Source organism: Sturnus vulgaris, chromosome 3 (genome assembly GCF_052056855.1).
Source record: "Sturnus vulgaris isolate bStuVul1 chromosome 3, bStuVul1.hap1, whole genome shotgun sequence".
In the NCBI taxonomy this organism is placed as follows: Eukaryota; Metazoa; Chordata; class Aves; order Passeriformes; family Sturnidae; genus Sturnus; species Sturnus vulgaris.
The window spans coordinates 37,516,538-37,539,453 of NC_142245.1; the positions used below are offsets into that span (position 1 = coordinate 37,516,538).

The 22,916-nt window shown below is 37.9% G+C and overlaps 1 protein-coding gene across 1 annotated transcript; it reads left to right on the top strand.

The window, feature by feature from the left end:
* Positions 1 to 9,668: 9,668 nt before the first annotated feature.
* On the top strand, positions 9,669 to 11,632 carry CDC42EP3 (CDC42 effector protein 3). The gene has a single exon (XM_088161375.1). The coding sequence runs from the start codon at positions 9,810 to 9,812 to the stop codon at positions 10,569 to 10,571; it is 762 nt and encodes a 253-aa protein (XP_088017501.1). The 5' UTR covers positions 9,669 to 9,809; the 3' UTR covers positions 10,572 to 11,632.
* Positions 11,633 to 22,916: the final 11,284 nt, after the last annotated feature.

A 22,916-nucleotide genomic window follows, 5' to 3' on the forward strand; every position in this document is an offset into this window, starting at 1 on the left:
AAGTCCAGTCTTACACAAGGGCTGTCATCTCATTCACCATTTGGTTTAAGCTTTGTCTTAGATCTGTACTTCTCTTTTGAAATATGGCTATAATAATGGGAAGATAGGTGCTGAGTGCTGGCTGATGTAAACCCTGAGTGTTGAGAAGGTGGCTTTAATGGGATTTGAGACAACAGTATTTTGGACAGTTTAATTAAATACATGGGATTTAGAGTTTGAAAGAAATATCAGCTGCTAATCAGTAAACTAGCTTTAGCACTGAATTGCCACTGTGCATTCTGAATATTCAGATGGTACACCTCTGTACAAGTGCTGAGTATATTAATTTCTTTCAAATTAAACTCCATTAACTCTGCCAGGTTTTAAGAGCAGTATGTGAAATATGACTATTGGCACAAAGAGTGAATGCACCCTGATACTACCTGATCTATTCCAGAAAAAAAGAAGTCTGATGGGTTATCTCAGGCTATCAAAACCAAATGTCTTGGGAGGAAGTGGGGACCCCTGCACTGCTGTCCAGCGTGGTGCATCCCTGTCAGCTGGGGCATGCTGCAGGTGTCACTGACATACTGCAGAGCAGTGCCAGAATATGACATGTCTTCCAGTTGTCACTTATTCTTCCAGATTCTTACCTCCGTTCTAATGGTGCCTTCAAATACTGGAGTTGTTCTGTTTGAAGTAGAATATAAACTCATCATGAAGGTGTAATTTCTGGTTTTTCCCTTTTGTTTCACATAAGGGTGATTATCTAGTTACTTAAGCTGTACTAAGAATATACTTGAAACTGAGCATGGATATCAACATTTTAGAAGCCCTATTTACTCTGTGATTTCAGCCCCATTTTTAAAAGAGGGCGTAAGTTGTGCCAAAAAGTAATTCAGTGAGGATTTTTTAATCTATTGAAGCATTTCCTTTCTTCCATCTACCCCAACGCCATCAACTTTGATCTCATTCTGATGACCATTCAACTCTCTGAAGGAGGCAGAACTGCAACAGGGCAGAAGATTCGTCCTTCTTCTATGTAATAAAAAAGTCCTGTGCAACTTTAGATTTTTCAGTATCTTTATATCTCTACCTCATTGTTAGTCTTTGCATACAGAGGGCTCTCTGGCTTTCAAGTTTGTTTTAAAAGTAGTTTATCAGCCACTTAAAGATGGTCAATACTTACTTAAAGTGAAACACTCTGAAAAATGAATAATAGAACTGGTGATTCTGATATGCCTATGTCACTTCTGTGTTTCAATAAGATGATCTGGAGTATTTGACTTACAGATGAAGCATATTTGAGAATTGGAGGTCAGGAGTTCAGGATATGTTTTTGTGGGTTTGGCGGTTGGAGTTTTTTTTTAATTGAAACCTTACAGGATCCTTGTATTTTAGATTGCCTTTTGTCAGTAGCTAGCGGTTACGGAAATTTTAAACTAAGGATCTTTTTCAAAAATTTTATGAATATATTAAATATAGTTAGAAAAACTTAATTTCAGTATGACAGCACTCTTGGGAACTCTAAGACAGAAACAAGTGGAGCTGCAAAGCCATTTTTGCATCAGAAGTGCATAAAGTCTGAATGTTGTTCCGTGGATATTTTTCCTTGCAGAAGAGTTGGTTAAGATTGCCCAGCTCTTCTGCCACAACTCCTTGCTTTCTAAGAGTGATGTTTCAAGAGACAGCTTAGCTATTGAAAGGGCTTTTTGCAGCTGAGAGTAGCAGTCTCACACCAAGCCTTGTGATTTTACACCCCTTTCCTAGTTAGTTTTCACCTTGTGTGCTGGACTGGCCTATAAGGGGTGCACACAGCAGGGGGGAAGGAGAGGATGCCTTTCTGACAGCAAGTTATATTGGGCTTGAACTCTCTTGAAGCATTGCCATCGGGCAGCTGCAGCTGTTGCTAAGCCTGTCCTGTAAACTGAGTCAGTGGAGAGAACTGCGGCTGTGACCAGTTTGAAGTGTGGCTTGTAGGTCTGTCTGCCTGCGAAGAGTACAAGGAACTGCAGTGCAGAACCAGGAACCAGCAATGAGGAGTGAGGAATCCAAGGTGGGAACTTCATAAACCAGCTTTGAGAGCAGAGTTGGGCTGAGGAGCTACACCCTCTATGTCAAAAGAGAAAGCCGTCTATGCTAACTTGCTCAGAATCACAAAGGGTGTGGAGTGTGGATTCATAATCCACTTAAACTGATCTGAGACTGGCTGACATCACAAGGGGCAGTTGCGATTTCGACCAGAGCAGTTTGCCAGGTTTTTTGATGGCACATCGGCTCAGGCTGTAGGGGTTATTTTTTTTGTCCCATTTCATGTTTTTCCCTATGGCTGAAGAGAACTGATGGACAAGTTTTTAAGCCTGTCCACCTTGTGGCTCCTGGGTTTATGGTTCCCAGGTATTTTCTCATCTGGTGTGTGACTTTGTAGAAGGAGATGTGTGACTGTGCTTGGGCGCGCAGTCTGTTTGACGTAGCATGACCTCACCGTGCTGTGCTGCACCTTGTGCTGACATGCACCTCTGCCTAAAGCTGCACGGGCTTGTGCTCACCCAGTTTTTGGAAGCCAATGAACTATATGGTATTAAACCTGTATATGTGAAGGTACCAGCCAACAAAGCTAAGGAGAAGGTAGTAAAGAGAGACGTGAAGCTGAACGACAGAATACAGTGAACTCATTAAATCCTTGTCTGTCGAGGAGAAAAGAAAGGAAGGTTTTTATTGTTCTAGGAAAGATGCTAACTTTTAAAAGCTGAAAGCAAGCTGTAATTCAAACCTGTTGAAAGGTAAAAACAATTGCTTGATAAAAAAGAGTGAATTATTTAAGATATTCTAATGAGTGGTCATAAGTACAGTTGCAAAAACAGACTGTGTAAGGCATTTAATTTCATATTGCATCACAACCAGATTTTTTTAAATGTTAGTCCTCTATAGTGTTAACAAAGCATGTATTAAAAACATTTAGAATCCCAGAGTAAATGTCAAAAATAAGACAGCATCAAAAGGGATGTATTTCTAATGATACAATGCAGAGATCTATTTATACAGTATGGGTTGCATAGTATTTCTATGAGCATCTTGCAAAGAAGTACAAAATCGTTGTAGTACAAATTTGCAGGTGATGGATATTGGTGAGGGAGATGGAGAAAGCTCAACTGATTAGTTAATTCACAGCTTGAGCACATTGAAATAAAATGTTTCTCTCCATTTCTGAAGTATGGCATTGCTTTTTATCCTATAGGCAATAAGACCAGTTTATTTGCTGGAGAATGATAATGTGGAAAGTTTTTTAGCTTTCCTCCCACCAAGGAAAAGAGTAGAGTCTTACTGGACAAACAGTGTATATGAGCACCACCACTGGCTGTGCTGCCCAAATTTGTTGATTAAATGAATATATTTGTATATTGAGCCTAAAAAAATAAAGTGGAGATGCCCACTCTGAACCAATAAAAGGCAAGGATAAAAAATTCTGCTTTTTCCAGTATAGTGTATTCTGCTTGGAGAACTTGTTTTTGTTATACCATCACAAAAGTTCTTAAATGGTTTGTAATATAATTCTACCCTGTAAATACAGGAAGATTCCTGTTGTAAGAGGGTGAGAATAAGAGCAGAAGTATGATCTCGTTTATAAACAAGCTGTGATGATGGGAAGAAAGAAGTGATTTTTATCTTTGTATATGCTGCTAGGGAGAATTATATTGAAATATTTCACTAATTCTGATCTGCTTGGAAAACGATGTTGAAAAATTGGAGGTGGTTCAAAAGAGAGAGAGACACCAGAAGGCTTGAAATTGTTCCCCCACTATCACCACATGAGGAATTCCCCCTGTTGACTTTGATCAGAAAGGATGGCTGAGAAACAACTTGGTTAGTGTTCAAGTACCTTAACAAGGATGAAGGTTTCTAATTGATAAAGGGCACTTGTAATCTCAGACTGATAAAAAACAAAATAATAACTGGAGACTGAGGCCAGTTGCTCAAATTAGAGATCTTTTTTTTTCTCCCCCCCCAAATCAGGTTTGCTCTCCTTTGTTTCTTTTTCTTACAAGCTAAAATAAAAGCTCTTAAATAGATTAATTACTTAATTAATTTCCATATAATGCACAAGTACTTCAATGGTTTAAAATAAGCTGAAAGTGTTCCCTGGTTTGATTAACATGATTTACATGAGGTCCACCTGTTTGAAAGAGCACTAAGCAGGATGACAAGAGTTAAAGGAGTCAACAATTAAAAATCAAGATCTTCTTTTTTTGTAAACCTCGATTTTAGGAAGGGGGAAAAACAGGAGGGTGCTGGAGAAATGGAAGATACCTAGAGAGAAAGACACTATGCAGCCTGTCCCTGTCTGTGCCTACATTTAGAGGCAATTACCCTTCTTCACGTGGATGACTCACAGCTGGTGTACTATTTGTCTTTGATTTATGTGGAAAAAAGTGTTTTATAGCAAGGGAAGTTAAACTATATCCTTATGTGACTTTTTTTTTTTTTTAATTTCTCCACAGCTAGGATACATAAAATTATTTATTGTATTAATCAGGACCCAGATTGGAGCAAGGAACACTTTAGGTGCATATTCTCTGATGACTGACCTCTGTGAAGTAATTTAGTGGATGTAGTCTGCATGTATGGGAAATTTTAAGAGAAGAGTGGACAAACACCTTCACAGCTAGCACACTGCATCTGTCTTCAGGGCAATGTATAAATGAATCAACTGTACCATAGGGTCGGGTCCTCTCTTGACCTGTGCTTCTGTAGCTGTAGGAATGATTCGGGATTTTTTTTTCCTTCATTTTCTAAATAGTGTATGTGATAACACAATGAAATAGATAAGATTTTATCCAGGAGAGTCAGTTGAGTGCAGTTGAGAAAATTAATTGAATTGAAGTGCATTTAGCCTGATTGTTTTTATAAAGTAATTAAATCTGTAACTTTGATCAGAAAGGTGCCAATTCTTTGATGAAAGGAGAAGCAAAGGAGACAAGGACTTCTAACCTGATCAAGAAAAGTAGACTTTAATACAGATGAATTCAAAGGCTGTGCCTCTTATAAACCATGTAAATTTAGATAAACAGTCTGGAGGGAGATGTGTTAGCACCTGATGTGGTTTAAGCTGCTTACAAGGTGGTGTCTTTATAAGTGGAGAGCTGGTGGCTGGGTCTTGAAGTGGACAGACCTGTGGCCTCTTGTCTTCAGAGCCTGATGGTTGATAAGGACACCTGAGTCCCCAGAAACACGAGAGGTAAGCTCTGTGGTGCATCATCTGATGCTTTTCTTGCACCTGAGGATTTGGTTAACTGGGAGTATGTTTTACGAGCATTCAGGAATTGTGACTTCAGGCCCCTGTTATAAAACCAGTAAAAATGTGTTTTACCCTTGGTGCTGTTTCAGACATAGTGAAAGTAACAGCATTGACCAGGATGTTCTTAACAGTTTGTTTGTACTGCTGAAAGCTACTGATTGCTAAAACCTAAAATGAAGCCCTAAAGTCTAATTTTTCTATGCTTGCAGATACTTCATCATGTAGAAAAGTCGCAGCTGCTTGTTGCATAGTTTGTGTCTGTCTTTTGCTATGTTACAGTGTTTTCATTTGGATATTTAGATAATGTACAGACTCAGTTTTTCTTACTGACTTGCTTCACGAGGTAATTCAATTATATTTTAAATTATGCTTTGGAAGGGCCTTTCTCTGAGTTTCACGTGCTTCTAGTCAGTGATGTGTAAGGCAGAGCCTTTGCAAGGGATTGCCCTGTAGAAAGCCTGTAGGCTTCCCAGCACACACATTTGCTTCTGGCTCTGCTCTGTAGAAATGTGGTTTTCTTTCTATAATTTCTTTGCTAAAGGACCTAGGTCTCTTGGGATATGTGCACAAATAAAACTTTGCACCTTGACCTTATTTGTCTCTGGCGTTGCAATCTTAGCTGTTGAGATATTTGCTGATAGTCCATCCTTTTAAAATGGACCGTGGAATAAGCTAAGGCATCCATGGAAAACTTTGAGCTGTGTGGAAGGTGATGATTGCTGAGTGGACAGAAGGCGGATTGAGAAGCACCTCTAAAAATATTAGTCTTTGTTACCAAGCAAACTACTTATATGAGAGTGTGAAGTGATAGGAATGAAAATGAGTAAGTACTACAGCCAAAGTAAAACTTTGATTTTCACTGGGCTGAAATTCTTCTGGTTTGGCTCATGTTTGGATCTTTTTAGGAGAGGGGATATCTTTTCAACTGGAATGAAATCCCTTTCATGTTGTTTTTCTCTTAAATTAAGGTCTTCCACTGTAGGCTGGCAGTCCAGGACTGCAGGCTTCTGGTTTTCTGGTAATTTCTCATTCAACTTCCCAGTTTAGCTATACAATCAGTTACTGAGCTGAAATTAGTCAAAACAAGAGATTCTTTTATAGCAGTAAGATCAGAAAAAGATCTCATTTTAAGACAATATGAAATATATTGTGTAGCCTGGTACCAAGATTGCAGTGTGTTTTGTCCCTTCTCTTAGCTCATGTGCACTTGAAATTCCATTAAATCTTGTTTAGTGCAGGGAGTGTGCTAAGATTCTTGTGAAAATTTTATGGACTAATTTTTTTGTCTTCTAGAATTTGAGCTGGAGACTTAGTCTTGTTAGGGTTTTCTTCATTTGCCAAAGTTTGATTTATATATTTTTTTCTTACTGAAAGAACTACTTTTTATATATATGTGTGTGTTTATGTATGTATATATATGCTATATGTTAAATATTGATATGGGTTCTTCCTTATTTAATTTTAAATTAAGTATGAATGAAAATAGTATTTTAGGCTTAGGGAATATTTCCAGATTTATTTGTTTGAAGTAGCTTAAAATCTGCAGTCCTTTTAAGCAGTAGTTGACAAAGAGGACAGATATGCAGAAACAAAATACAGTTGCTCTGAAGCTATGCTATGTTGTACGTGGAAGGCCTGTCCATTGAGAAGGGAGACCTTTTCTTTTATTTGAAATGTATAATTTGCAGATTTTCAATACTGTGAGTACCAAAATCTGCAGTAAGAGTGGCCTTTGTTTTCAGCAGAGAAAATGGTGCTTGCACTAAGCATGTAATTGTGAAATTTCTTCTCTTCAGATGTAAAGCCTCTTGCACGGGCCAAATGGAAGGCAAGCCTTCACAATTAAAAAGACTGCTGTATAGAGAGGGTTTATGATTCTTGATAGTGGAGTCTCTTGCAGCATCCTCTCAGGTAGTGTGGTTTTACACTGCCCCTTACTGGGGCTCTCTCGTAGTGCAAAAACTAAAGGAGATCTGGATGTCCAAAAGTTTGTGCTACTTTCAGAGTTTTTGTATTTTTTCCCCCCTGAGCTATTAGCTAAATAAAATACATTGCTTTTCTTGTGTGTCGAAACAGGCTGTTTATACTCAAAGTTATTTTACATTTTCTTTTTAGTATTTCCTGAAGTTTAGATGTTTCATTGGGTCCTCCAGTGTTTTTTTTGAAACCTTGTGGAGTTTGGTGGTAATGCTTTTTGAAAGAGATCCTAAGTAGTGGAAGCCATGAAAGCTTTGAATGATCTACCATTTGTCTTTCTTTTTTAAACCAGTGACCGACAGGCGTGACTTTGGACCACATTGTTATTATGTTGTCATTCATTCAAATTAGAAGACCTGCAAGAATGAGAAGTTAACATCAGAGAGAATTTGGCCTCTTGTTTCTAGGAAGTGAGAGCTGAGTCCACTAGATAAATATAGAACAACCTTGCCATTCATCTTTGTTTGATAACAGTCTTCTCTGTAGACTTGAGGATATTTTGTTTATTTAAATGGGTTGCTTGGGCAGAATGATAAACAGAAGGGAAACAATGCAGTGAGTTTTAGACCTTAAAATTGCAAGGTTGATTTGACTAATCAGTTCTGTTCCCATTGCAGGTGGAACATGTAGAGATCTTATTTAGGGGTTACTTTTGTATCTTGCAAGACTGTCATGGAGTAATATGAATCTCCTACTATACTGTAGATCCTAATGAATTACCATTTTGTTGTGTAGAAGGGAGCCTTGAAGTGCTTTTAATTGATTGATGTGATCAATTGTATTTTCACAATTGATCTTAAAAGTATAAAATGTCCTCATAAATTATTGAACTTATTTTGTATTTCAACTTTAATCTGCTTGCATCTGATATATTTTGTGGAGGAGGGCTCTTCAACATTATCAAAGTGCAGTAGATACCTGGTGGGAATCAGAAAGCCAAAACACTGACCTGGCTAGACTCCCAGCTCCCCTTGTGATGCACAGTTGAGTACCTCACTGTAGGAACTAATTACTGTGGTTAAAGGATTTGTTAAAATGCTTAAATGCTTCTTGACAACCTGGGTGTGTAGCCATACGGTGCTAAGTTTTAAACCTGGTGAGTCGTACTTGGCTTAATTTGGTGAAGGAAAAAAAAGGCAGCAGAAGTAGCCCTTGTTACAGCCAGCGTCCCTCCTCTTATGGTATAGAACAGTCTTTCTGTGTGGAAGCTGTAATCTCCTTTGCACAAGTGAGGGTGGTGATGGACAAAGTGTGATGGATTTGTAGCTGAGTATTCTGATGAGAAGGGGTGATCTGTGGTGTATGGTCTTAATAGAAGAATGTATAAAAATGTCCGGGAGAAAAAATGCATTTGTTCTGAGAGTGTCCAAGGGTACTGGCACTATAAGGAAGAGATATACCATTAAAGTATTAAAAAGAGTGTTTTTCAATAGCTTGTTGACTTAATAGCCTGCTATTCCTTGTTAGCTCTACCAGGCCTTTCAAAGACCACATTCTAGTAGGACAGCATGGTTTGCAAAGACTGTTGCAATTGGTTGCACCGAGCAATTCTAAATCACTGTGGCCTCATGTTCTGCATAATTCATGAGCCAGCCTATAAATAACTACTATGAAGAATTAATGCAGTCTAAAGAATATAGTCACAATAATCAGTCTCCTCTAAAGCATATGTGATTGGATGTTCCTGACAAATTGTAAAGATCTGGACCAGCTCTTTTTTCTAGTTCCTATATCTATATTTTTAAATCGGTACAGTTACTAGAAACGTTATTGGTTACAGTCTGTGAGTGTTGCGGCACTAACTGGAAGTATCTGAATGCTAATCTGATTATCCAGTTATCTAAATCAAGAGAGTCTATTCCATATCCAAAACGGTTTTCTGAATGACTCTATCAGTCTTCCTGGATCTACCAAAAACTCAATGCTGTTGAATGTTATAAATGGGTTTCTGCATGTGCTCTTAAAGGTCAGCATTTTGAATGCACAATAAGGAGAAGGAAGATTAAGATAGTGATATTTATCAAATGAATTGTGTTCAGTAACTGTGTCTAAAAAAGTCTGACTTCAAAAAAAGCTATGGAGTCAGAGAAAGGTTAGCTAGCCCTTGTTAATCTGAACTCTTTTATCCTGCCTAATGAAGGGAAGCAACATCATAAAGCTAATCTGCAGGCTGGAACTGTCAGTACCATTACTAATTTTAGGATTTGGTGAAAACAAGACTGAATGAACCATGAAAAATAAATTAATGATAACCTGATTTTGTATCCCATGCAGGTTTTCCCAAGTTGAGGAAGTAGCAAGGCATTTGGTTGGTACCTGACCCCAAAACTTGTGCTCTACCTTGTGAAGAGCTGATGTGGGAGACATTTACTTTCACATACTCCACAGTTCTCTGTATCAGAAGAATAAGACTTTATGTGAAAGAGTGGTTCAAGATGATGATGTAACTTTGCTAACAGTGAAGGTCTCCTGAGAAGAACTGTAAGAGGCTTCTTCCCTCACTTTTTTCTTTTTTTTTTTTTTTTTTAAACTACTTATCTCAGAAACTACAAGCAAGATGCCAGCCAAGACACCCATCTACTTGAAAGCTGCTAACAATAAGAAAGGGAAGAAATTCAAACTAAGGGATATCTTATCTCCTGATATGATCAGTCCTCCACTTGGCGATTTTCGTCATACCATACACATTGGAAAAGAGGGACAGCATGATGTTTTCGGAGACATCTCATTTTTGCAGGGCAAATATGAGCTATTGCCTGGAAATGAAGGTGAAACCAGAGTTAGCCAGTCTGGTATCCACAACGAATTCTTAAGAGCAAACAGCACTTCTGAATCCATGTTTACAGAAACTCCATCACCAGTGCTCAAAAATGCTATTTCCCTTCCTGCCATTGGGGGTTCTCAAGCCCTTACGTTGCCTTTATTGTCACCGGTGACATTTAATTCAAAGCAAGAATCCATCAGGTCATCCAGAAATCCTAGGCTTAGCTGTGAGCCGGTAATAGAAGAAAAACTGCAGGAGAAAGATAAAGAGATGGAGGATGAAGAAACATACAAAGATGACATATGGGAGCAAAATGGTTCCTCTTCACATTTTACTAACGGTAGCGACAGTCACTCATCCAGCTTTTCTGAACGATGCACTGATTGGCAAACAGTTGATTTACTGGATGACAGCCGGCTTTCATGTGAACTAACCAAGACAAAGTCAGAAGAATCTCTTTCAGATCTTGCAGGTTCTCTTCTCTCATTACAACTTGACTTGGGGCCCTCACTTTTGGATGAGGTCCTCAATGTAATGGACAAGAATAAATCTTAGAACTGGTACTCCATTGTTTCTTTATAAGTGATTCACTTAAAAACAAACAAAAGACCACAGTTCAAAAACAGATGCTTAAAAATTAGCTGTATTTGCAGTTGTATGACGAGTTTTCTAAAAATATTCTTAAAATACTATTTTTTTACCTATTGTTTTTCATGACTTTTATTACACTAAATTCTCATATCAGAAAGGTAAATTTTAATAATCAGTTTCAGCAAATATAAAGTGTTTTCAAGTACCAGTATTAATGATCAGAAACTTAAGAAACAGCATTTGAGGATGATAACTGATTGTGACATTTGGTTAGTTCACTTCTACAGGCTTCTGAATATGTGAGAATCTCTTAATGTCAGAAAGGAGACTGATACTAATTATTCTCTTTTATAAATTATTACAGTATCACTTTACGTGTAGGCCTCTTTCTAGAACCTTTTGTTTGAGGGTTTTATAGTGTTTTTCTGCATTTTCCATACTTCCATTTCTGTTATAAATTCACCATAACTACTTTCTTGGTCTTATACTACCGCTCTAAATTCAGATGTGAACAGTTTGAAGGCTTTTTCAGCTTGAATACCTGGTCCAGAGTCCCAGCTGCTTTAAATGAGTCTGCACAAATTTACACAAGTTGAGGCTTGGGCCTGATGTTGTATATGAAATGTTATGTTGTAAACAGGTGACACATGCAAGATATTATGGTTAAATTATTTTAAAAGTTTAAATATATTTTCTGTGTGCATATTGGCTTTTTACTGCAGAGCCTACACAAGCAGTATCTCATCAAAATAGTTGCTTGGCATTATTGGTGCTCCTCTGAAAATGTATATTTGTGTGTTTGAAGAGAAACATGTATTAATAGTCCTTGCTTTTTTCTTCATTTATTTCCACAACATGCTTAAACTTGCAACTGATTATTTTACTTTTTGAAGAAGGCACTGGTTATTCACAATGCTAGTGATGTGTGCAACAGCCAATGTTTGCGAAATGTGGATCCTTCAATACAATACCTACATGGATTGCATAAATACCTTGTGCAATACAATAAAAAACCCTTTAAATTACTATGTCTCTGTGATTCACTACTCATCCTCACCAAAACACAAAGTTTTGTTTTTTGCTATAAGGAAACAGAGTAGTTGCCAGAAATACCAAGGGGCAAATAAGTTCTAACTTAATTCAGTTGATTCCTCCAGTTTAGTTCCTGAAGTTTTAAGGACAAACTCCAAGCAGATAAGACCCTCTGGAATATATATACTGACTTAAAGTAATGGCAGATAGGAGAGTAATACTTTGGGCCCAGTGAAGTTAGTGGCAGAGTTCCAGAAGCTTTCACTGAAGTCTTTAGGTAAAATCCCAACATAGTTTGTAGACTGTTCTTCATTACATAACTATACTTATCTGTATCTTCCTATAAGAACATGTGAGTCATGGATTATTTAGTACATATTATATTTATCCTTAAAATTTCTAGAGGATCAATGCCAAGTAATAATGTTCCTTCAGCATGTTTTAGGAACACAATCTTTACCCCTGTTAAACACATCTATTATTGTAGCTGCATGTCTCATTAATGCACAGTCTCCCATATTATTCATATAAGTGAGGAAATGAGATATAGAATGCCCAAGAACTATGTTTATTTTTAAGATGTTTAATTGCCTTTAACTTCATATTCTCTATGTGTAAGCCTGTATCAAGTTTCCAATGTGTTCATAATCCAAGAAGAATGGCGATGACTGTGGTGCTTTTTCTGTTTTAGAAAGCAGGTTCAAAGCTCTGCTTGGCCACGTTTCTTATGGGACCTGGGGATTTAGAACCTAGAGAATTTAGGAGAAAATAGAGAATTTAGGAGAATTTAGGCCAAAACTTTCGCTGGAAAAATCTGTCACTCATTAGCATAGGGGAAGTTTGGGTGAAATAGGGAATTAGACATTTTCTGTGTAAACCAGCTTCAAATATCATTATTAGAACATTTAAGTATTTGCTGAATGGAAAGTCATTATCTTGTAGGGCTTTCCAAGAAAGCATTCTTTAGAAAGCAAAACCAGATTCTGTTAGCAGCTGTTGCAGTCATGTAATTTTTGCTTTGTCCTGTTTTATACTTTATTTCCTGACTTAGGCTGCTGAAAAGTGTCTCGCTATTGCAGGATTTTTTGGTCTGTATTATCCTTTCTATGTCATTGCTCTTCTAAATTTGTAAATCCTTAGGTCTTGTTATGAGGGTGGGTGGTCTGAACTAAAATAATAGCCATTGCTCCAGGCGAAAAAACTACTGTGTTGTGGAGGAAAATCTTTGCTCATGTCAAGAACAGGACTTTTGCCCTGGAAAAGCAGATTTTGTATTTCTTTAAAGCTTTCTGGTTACTTCCTTTAGAAGCTGGATCCCTGAATTGTTCAGATATCCTCAGTCTTACATGTAAAGACCTAGAAGATGCAAAGTCGAAATGTGCCCAGCTTCTGTTCTGACATGGTCGTCTGTAAAATATGGCTTTGTGTAATCCAATCTGGCATCTCATCTGTCAAAATCAAAACCTAAATTTATCAGATCAAAATCTAAAAATGAAAAAAAGTGAAAAGTTCTGCCCTGCTGAAGTCTCAATAAAGTTCTTGCATAATATTAGACTTTCCAAGGAGGAGTTATATGTCAGTTCCCTGTAAACCAATATCCTGCTGCAAGTTGGCCTTGTGGTTATTACATCAATTGGATATATATAGACGTATATCTACATATCTATCTCTATATATATATATAATGAGAGAGAGATATCTCCAAGTTGCCTTGGATATTGCATCATTTTTTTGTGTCCATGGGGAAAGAATGCTAACTGTACCACTGCACAGAAAGTTCCACAGATGCTTCACAAAGCCATCTAGTGTGTCAGAAAACACTTTCCCGTCACTTCTAAGTGCGAGATTTACAGTGGAGGCCTAGAGATGTAATCTAAAGGGCCTGAAGGAGAAAGCAGAGGCTTGTGCCTATGTAAGTACAGTCCTGCAAACTGAGCTATACAGAATACAGTAGAAAAATATACCTGAAAGTCCAATCATCATCCGCTTCAAGAAATTTTGGACTCTTTTTTCCCCAGCCAGCCTGAGGTGGTCAGTATTGGGCTGAGGGTGTCAGTGGGAGGTAGAGAGCAAGTAAAATGCTGGGAAGTATACAACCCCACATGGATCTCTGTCAGTTTCTAAGAAGGACCAAATCCAGACCCTGAGAAGCAAAATAAGTCTCCAAGCTAGATTTCAACTGAAGGATGGAATGCAGCTAGACCAGGAGGCTAGCAGAAACCCTGAACTTGAGTTCATGCTCTTGAAACTTCAGTGTACTGAAGATATCTATTTCATTTCACCTGTTTACCCACAACAGTATGAAGTGTGGCCAGGACAGCATCATCTGGATTTGCTGCCAAATAGGTATAAATAACTGTACATTATGTGAACATGACAGAAAAGGAAAGAAAATCTAAAATAATAATTCCAAAGGCAGTCATATACAAGTCAAAACATTGTTTAAGGATAATTTTACTTTTTCGTTCCTTTTTCTTTTTGCATTTTTGGTGTTAACAAGGAAGCTAGTTAAGAAGGTTAGAGCTGAAGTATGTTACCTAGTTTGTGTAGGAAATTCTCAACAACATGAACAGACTAAGGCCAAGTTACAGAAAAGCATAGGAGATACTGGCTCAAATTTTTTTCCTTATTGCCAAAATTAGTGAGAGAAGACACAGTTAGGGTCTGCCTTTTTGAGGATGTCATTCATGACCAGAATCAGAAGCAGCTATTTGAGATGTATAATTCAAATAAGGCAAATGCAAGCCTAGCAAAGAAGGTGCTGGATCTGGCATAATGAGACCAAATAAAGTTTGAATGATGCAAGAAGAAGCTAAGAGGCACAGTGGACTTCATTCCAAGGAGAGAAAGAAATGGTTGTTGTAAATTAAATAAATTAGTGACCCAGCTGGTCTGCTTGCATCTATTTGCTTTTCCCTATGAATACAAAGTATGGCAATACATCTGTTTCCTATAATGCTTTCATTTTATGTGTTTTTAAAGAGGTTTCCTGACTCCAAATATAAAACTGGATCCATCACTAACTGCTGCTCTCTAATTAGTGTTTTACAAGTGACAGAAAATCAAGGAAGTACCTAATGCTTTCTGTTTACTTTTGAATATTGTATTATTTTCTCCCCTGTAACAGTTTTAAATGGACTGATTGTCTCCTAATATAAATTAACATTGCTCGAATAAAATCACAGATTCAGATTTATACCAGGGTATTCCCAGAGAGAAATAAATTTCCCAGAATATTTACAGCAGAGATAATGTTCTTTTTCATGGGTACCTTGTAGTATGACCCTACACATTGTTCAAGCTATTTATCTTCCTCATTGCCTAAGATATTTCTAGCTTGTGCTCAAAGAAACTAGGATTTCAGGTTTGTGGGTGGGTGGCTTCTAGCCTGTGCTTCTTCCTTTGCTTCTTAAGATAGTCACATATTTAGGAACCTTTCTTCTGTTAGAACATCCTGTCAGGATGAAACACAAATCATGGCAGAGGTGGAGACCAGACATCAGTGGGGCAGGGACTGAAGGCTCTAGGCTGAGGTGAAATGGGCCTCCTGAGCCAGTGGATGCAGTGGGATCTGACTTTAGAACCCTGACAACCTCTGGCAGAATTTTGTGGGTAATGTTTTGATCTGGAGATTAGGTTTAATTTTATCTTCAGTGAGTCATAAATGGTCACAAACGACATCTGACACACAATTAGATTTTGGTTCAGTACAAATGAAAGAGCCTTGGGCGATTTGCTGTTTGCTATGTAGGATGGAACCATCAGTCAAAGAAAAGCTTTTTGAAACTCTTGCTCACTTAGCAAATGGCCGTTGCTATTCCAGGGTATTTAACTGCCCTATTAAAACTGCTGCACTTTTAACAGACAAAGTGCTGGACAATAATACTACTCAAGAAAGTTGCATCCACATATTGGGAAGGTAAAATTCACACCGACTTAGATACCATGTGTCAGCACTTAGCCAAGTAGATTTTTCCCCAGTCCCTTGTAGCATCCTTTCAGCTCTAAGTGCTTTGAGGTCACAGTCCCCAGATATTGTCACATTGCACTATAAGGTGGTCTCATGCTCTTGTGAAAGGCCAGTGGGCCTGAGCCTTTCCTTGCTTTTTTGTCAGGCTTCTCCATATATACTGTCAGCTCAGTTGCACCTAATGAAAGTAAATAAGGCCCAGACCCAGTCCAGAGCCACAACCAGCCATAGTGGAAACTACTCACCATAATTTGGTCCTCAGGAGCTATCTGTTGGAATATGAGCTGGAGTCAGATTGATCAGTGGGGACTTGTGGGAGGAGACATCCAGGAATGGGCCCATCATTAGGAATGGGAAGAATAATGCCATCTATTGTGCCAAGCACATATCCTGAGGATCTAGACCCAAAAAAACCCATGACAAGTCCTTCAAGATTCACTCTCAGGAAAGTCACCTTTCTTGAGCTTGGAGGAGATGGTCCTTGAAAATAAAATATCTCTCCTGGATCCATCTTCTCTCCTAAATTGTATCCCCTGGGTTTCTTCTGACTGTATCCTGACAGGTTAGAATCTGCTCTTCTGAAGTTTAGGCTTGTGATCTTGCTTTTGCCTGTCTCCCTCATCTCAATATCCAGAATCTGACCATCTCATAATCCCTGCACTACAACCAAGGCTGTCCCCTAATCTTCAAGTCCCCAACAGGTTTTGATCCACGTGGACTAAAAAATGCATTCTATATAATAGCATAGGATAAGCTCTAGGTTACTCATTAGCTGCCTACAGATACAGTGCACACTTAAAAAGAAAAATGTATGTTAAGAATAATGTTATGAAACACGCTCACTGACACTATGTTTAGATAACTGGAAGGAAAAACATTTGTGCCAGGCTCTTTAGAAACCTGTCTAAAAGCAGTATCAGAATCAAAAGAAATAATTTTAAATGCTTGGAGTCCCAACCAGATATCTCTGACATATATTTTATAATGCTATGACTGGATAGTTTGTTTCCTAGTATTTATTCTCATTGTAGGAAACAGAGTGTCACCCAATACTTTCAACTTCTGAGTGATACTATAGCATGTTATCTCTGTCTCTCAGGGCTTCCACTTATTCCTTTTTGCTGAAACACTGTGCTGTAGTATAGAAGAATTTCTGGAGATATATTCACTGTTTCTCCACCTTAATTTTTACTAAATTTCATCTAGTGGAAAAATTGTGGGAATATACTCAATCATAATATTTCTATTTCCTCTCCTGGCAGATGCACATATCTGCAAGTTCATGGTTCATGTACTTATGTTTAATCAACAAATATTTTCTAAATTCGGAAAAGCTTTACATCATTTGCTACATCGTCCAAACTGCTCTCACTAGAGGAATGCAGATGGAGAGAGCAAATTAACAAACCAACTGTAAAGGCTGACCTGCATCCACAGGGTTGTAAGAGCTTTTGTTGCATTTGACATATGACATTATTTGGATGTAAGCCTCAAATATGCTAAATTTTCACTGGGGTTCTATAGTGAGCCCTGCACTCTGTGGCAGAGTTGTGGAGGTCCCAGCCACATTAAAGGAGTGCATACTGAGGTTACTATTTCTCATGCTGAAAGTAATGTGCTTTCCAGCGCTGATAGTTGTGCTTGCGCTGGCACAACAGTGAAGGGAGTTTCCCACAGCACTGCAGAGCAGACAGCCAGGCTAAGGAAAGAACAAAGGGAAAGAGGAAGATTTTTCTGACTACAGCATTAACTTGAACTTCTAGGCTCTCTTGGTTCTATCAGAGATTTGGTCTGTGCCATGAACTTGGGCAAATTAAGCTCTTCATAGCTGAGATTGATATCACTAGAATCAGAAAGATAATACTGTGCTTCTAACTGAGTGAAATTCTGTCACATTAGGTAAAAATATTTACAAGTAAAATATTTGGAAGGCAATGCTTAGCCTAAGAGCATTAGCTGGGGTACCTAAGGAGTACTGGATAGCTGAGGTATCTAAGGAGTACTGTTATATGGAACTGCAGTGCCTTACTAGACTACACATAACATGATATTATAAATACCTATATTTAACTGACTGTGTAAGATCTCAATGATGAACATCTTAAATTAATATTTTCTCTAAACTCCTATGAAAAACAAACATTTAAAGAAAAAAAATCTAGGCTTTGCTCTCAGTGTAAATAATCCACCATAAGGCAATATGATTACATAACTTGGAAAAGAAGGCAAAATACGATAGTGATGGCTTCAGGAAATCTAATATTCAAGAATTACAAGCAAGGCATTTAACTTATTTATTTGACTATTATTATACTTTTGGAACTGTGGTGGGGAACTAGGATTATCCCATCCTACGTCTGGAGAGCAGTTAGAATAACCTGGCTGTCATCACAGTTCAAGAAATAATACAACACATGGCCAGCAACAGAGAGGATATTCACTGCACCATGACACCTTAGCAGAGGTCAAATTTGTGCAGAATCAGTTAAGTGTGAACAGGTGTAATCAGACCACCATGAAATGGCTCTCTGGTTAAGTTATTCTAAGTGAGGCGTGGGACACTCTACCCTAATGGTATTTGTAATCTTAAACTATCCTGGAGTCACAGAGTGTCTGACACTATTCCTAAAGCAAGCCAGCAAGAGAAACAGACATCTTTGATTACTGCTGCAACATGAAAAATATTTATCTTGTCGGTATTGTGGATTGCTCCCTGATGTGGGAGTAACCAGAAGGTATTTTCCTTTCCTACAGTTATTGAATGAAAAGAGGGAAACTGTAAGTAGTTTGCATGTGAGGTGGCATCCTTTCACCAAATCATTTCATCAAGATGAGAGACAGTCATATAGAAAGGGGATTACTTTGCACTTCATGCAACAAAGAATTGGCTCTGACATAGCTGTCCCATAACCTGTAGGAGGCTGTGGCATTGCTAATGAAGTCTCAGTGCCCTCAACCAATTTAAAATCCTGTAGTTTTTCCATTTAATTTAGAAATTTGTTCAGACTCTGTTGACATTGAGCAACAGAGACAGTGCACATGGAAGTTAAGAGCCCTTAGTGGAACAGCATCACAACAAAGCTAAAGCATGCTGAGCTCCCCTCTGTCACATATGTTTGGTTTCTTCTACTGAAAACTGAGCATAGGAATGGAAAATTAATGTCAGCTCTGATTTCAGATAGGATGTTGCCCAGGCATACTCCATAGACAGAAGCCCAAGAGCACACCAGTTTGTGCATAGTCCTTAAGATTTCCCCTTCTGGAATTGTGGGTTTTGCCTCTTCAACCATGCACCTTGTAGAGTGTTGCAGATGAAAGTGTGCCCACTGTGCCTTGCTTTCTGTGAAACTACACACTTTTCCATTTGTAGGGCTTCTCTTGTAGTTCTAAAAGTGGAATAGGGATTTAAAAAAAATGTCCCCTCTCCACTGTTAACTTCTATTTGCAAGGTGCCTTCTGAAAGCTTCCTTACTACATCAAATTACAGCCATTTGTCCTCGGCATGTTGGAAGATGCATCATGCCAATGGGAAAATCTGAGAAAAGATCATGAATGAGTCGCTGTCCTTCTGGATAATAGCTTTTTCTGATATACAATAAAAATCCAATCTATAAGATTAAGACATAAGTATGCACATTCATACAAATAAACTGACATTACTAATGCATTAGGGTTTTTAAGAGCTTTCATGTCTTTAGGAACAGAAAATCCTGGTTTTGATCCCAAAGAACAGAATCCTGTGTAGATGCTCTCATGTCTAAAAAGGGCTCCTTTCATAATACACCCTTTTCTGCGCTGGGAGAGTATAGGTATACTGGAAGGGTCTCTGCTGTCTAGCTGCTTATTTTCACTCTGACTGAAACAAGGCAATGTTTCCAAAAGTACTCCAGGATACCATACATATGTGAACCCATACTGAGATCTCAAAATTGTATTTCTTTAGAAAGTCAGGCTAATCGTGTACTGTGTTGTAACCCACATAGAAGTCTAAGAAGTCAGGCAAAGTATAAATTGATGCTGAACTTGACTTACTGTTTTGATATTCCAATGTGGGCTAAGTGCAAATAAATTTAAATACTACAGAGTCCAATTTTGGACTGTTTGTTCATTGTTTCTTAACACATCTTTTAATCTGCTGTGGACAATTCTATCTCTTCCTTTTTAGGAAATGTCTCAAAGATGTAATTTAAACTATCTCATAAAAAGTTCATCACTGTCAGGCAGAGATATGTGCAATTGGGCTTGTTCATGGCTATTTTTTGGATTCTGTGAACTGTTTCCTTTTAGGGGTAAATCTGTTGGCAAGGCAAGCTTCCACTACTCTTCATTCAAGGGAGGTGAACATATACCCTTATTGGCATTCTGTACCTGCTTGTTCCATTATAGTTTCTACCAGCAATAAATTTCTATTCCAATTATTAATTGATAGGTCCCAGCTTTTCAGGTCAGCCAGCTTTGTTTATTCATTTTTGTATGCAAAACGTCTGCACATGAAGGAGTCAAAGTAGGGAAGACACTCAATTTGAAACATTGAACTTCAACATTTTCTTTCTAAACCTCACCCAATGATCTATTCAATAAGATCTCCTGATTAAATCTACATTTATTTGAATGTGCTTTCTTGTCCAGTTAATGTTTTCTAGTTACAAATGTGTGTATGGTGCAGGAGAGTTAAAAAAGATAAGAAGCTTTTTCCACATTTAGAAAGCTGTGTTACTGGGAAATATCCTTAGACATTCAAACTGAATAAACCAAGAGTTCATAACTTAAGCTGCCAAAGAACACTTTGAAAAGCAAAATACGACATAGTTTTGCTGTTTTTCCTACTCTCCGTAATGCAACGTGTTATTTTAAATAACATTTCACATACATTCTATAAAACTCAGTGATGTCCAGACTTGATAAAGAAAAGGAAAAAAGAAACAATTAAATATATCAAATCCATCCATAAAGCTGTAACAATTTACACTTGTGAGGGATTCTTGCAGTACCAGTTAGGCATGAGTAAATTAAGATTTCTCCACTGTAAAAGTGTTTGACAAACTGAAAACTGTTGACATGGCCTGAGGATAAGCTGAGTCCATGGTGCTCTGTGAATTTTCTTTTGACTATCTGTCAACTCATTTTTACAGTGAAATTGCATTTACATCCTGTGGAATGAAGGAAGAATTAACATTTTAATATATATTATCTGTATGTCTGAGTAGCTGTCAGAATGCAATTAGAAATAGAGCTCTCTGTGAGAAGCTATATGAGTTTATAATGCCCCAGTGATTCTGGGTTTGCCTCCTTCTTCTCTCCTCCAGTTCCTTGTATCAAGGCCACAGTAAAAGATTAAACATGTATTTCTTCTGGCCACCACCCCTTGAGCAGTCTAGAGCACAAGGAATTGTTGCAGAAATGAACATTGAGCTGAGAAATTTTCACAGAATTCACAGTTGTATTTCCAGTAATACACAGGTGGCCTTTGAAGTTTCCCACTTTACCCAGTTTAGACCATGGATCTGAAATTCAATCGCGACAGGATCCTACTCTGGAATAACATCAGTCAGTGTACATTAGAAAGAATCAGGTATCTCTTGAATGCATAGATAATCACCACTCTTTTCTCTGGTAACTTATTCCTCATGTTTATCTTGGGGAAATTTCAAGATGATCTCATAAGTCTTCTTAATCTCATCCATTTATAGGATTGTTTTCCCCTTCTCTTCTATGCGCTGCTGGATCCAACTGGCTTCAATTCTTCCTGCAGTAAGTGGTTTACACCAGAGATCATTTTTTAATTGTGTTTTATAAATAAATAGTTTAGATTTTTGGGTAAGATTACCCATTAGCTGAATACACTGAAAGAGAATAACTGATATTTTTACAGTCTGCCTACAAAGACTTACTGTACCAGATGAACAGTTTCTTCTTTCTGATCAAAATATAACAAGGAATTTAAAACCAACAAATCTAAAACTGAGCATAAAGAGATATGGCTCTAATGCTTTGCTTCTGTCTGTTTAAGATTCATGAAGAGCCAATCATTTTAAGAAAAGTGACACACCCAAGCAAGGCCTCATTATGTTGCATGGAAATGTGGCAGCTAAGCAAACACCTCTGGATCAGCAACAGGACAGGACAGAGACATTCTCTTTAAGGACCCTTTTTATCTGTTCTGACTAAAGGGTTGGAAGGAATTTCATCAATAGCATGAGAATACTAGGCGAAGAGAGAAGCCCAAGATAGAGTCTCTAGATGTAGAATAACAGAATGAGTATTCTAGGAACAGCCATGAGCCTGCTTATATGTAAAGGCAAAGTATTTTTGCCAAGTTATTTATTAATACAGTGCTGCAAAACAATGTAGCTTTGAAATGATTTTTCTACTTTCCTAAGATGTCTAAAAACACATATCCTAGGAGAAACTGCTCTAAGGAAATGGTGACAAATCTTCATTGAAGGTAGATACCTGCCTATGTTTCTCAAAATAATTTAAATGAGCACTTTACCACAGTTATGAAAAACCCAATTACACTTTCCCCCCCATACTCTCTCTCCTCAGTTGTAGAAATAACAAAAAGATCATTAAAATCAGAACCTTGTCTATAATGCCTACTGTAGGAAATTAAGCAAATCAGTTTTGTATTTAGTTATTAATGTAGTGAGATCTGAAGCCTTTCCTTAGTCCTACAAGTAACAAATTCCAAGTGCAGAAAAGCCAAGTCCATTTTTCTCTTGCTCACAAGGGAGCCTGGACTCATTTCATTGTTCTTGTGGAATTCATCTGCTGTGTGAAGGTTCGTCTCACTGCTGGAGAGGCAGTGGCTGGAGTTACTTCAGTACATGTTTGTTTGTAGACTGGGTCTTAAAAAGATAAAACTGCAATAAAGTCCCATGTTACAGACCCTTTCATAGCAAGGTCAAACCCCATCTTAAACTCTTTGTTTCTACTGCTGCTGTCATAGCTCCAGCATTTCACTCTTGTAGCAGCTTTCTGTTTTTTCCATTCTAAAATCATTAAGGGTCAGTTTGTACCCTTGTGCCGGTGCTGTCTTTTACCCTAAATAGCTTTTTCTCCTAGTGTTTACCCCTCTTAACCAGTGTATTCGTCGTCAGTTTTCATTTTCTTCCTTGACCTTAGTTTTGCTAGACTAAACAAGCTGCTCTATTTCAATCTCTTAAAAGGCCTTTCATTCCCTAACGATCCTTCCATCTCTTTTCTGCAAACATTCCAGTATAAGTTCATCCTTCCTGTACACAGATGACTATGCAATTTCCTAAAAGAGATTTTACCAGTGTTTGGACTTCCCAATTTGCGCTGGT

What these genes read in the sequence shown, in the direction of transcription:
- CDC42EP3 (XM_088161375.1), top strand. Translation starts at nt 9,810, where the DNA reads ATGCCAGCCAAGACACCCATCTACTTGAAAGCTGCTAACAATAAGAAA.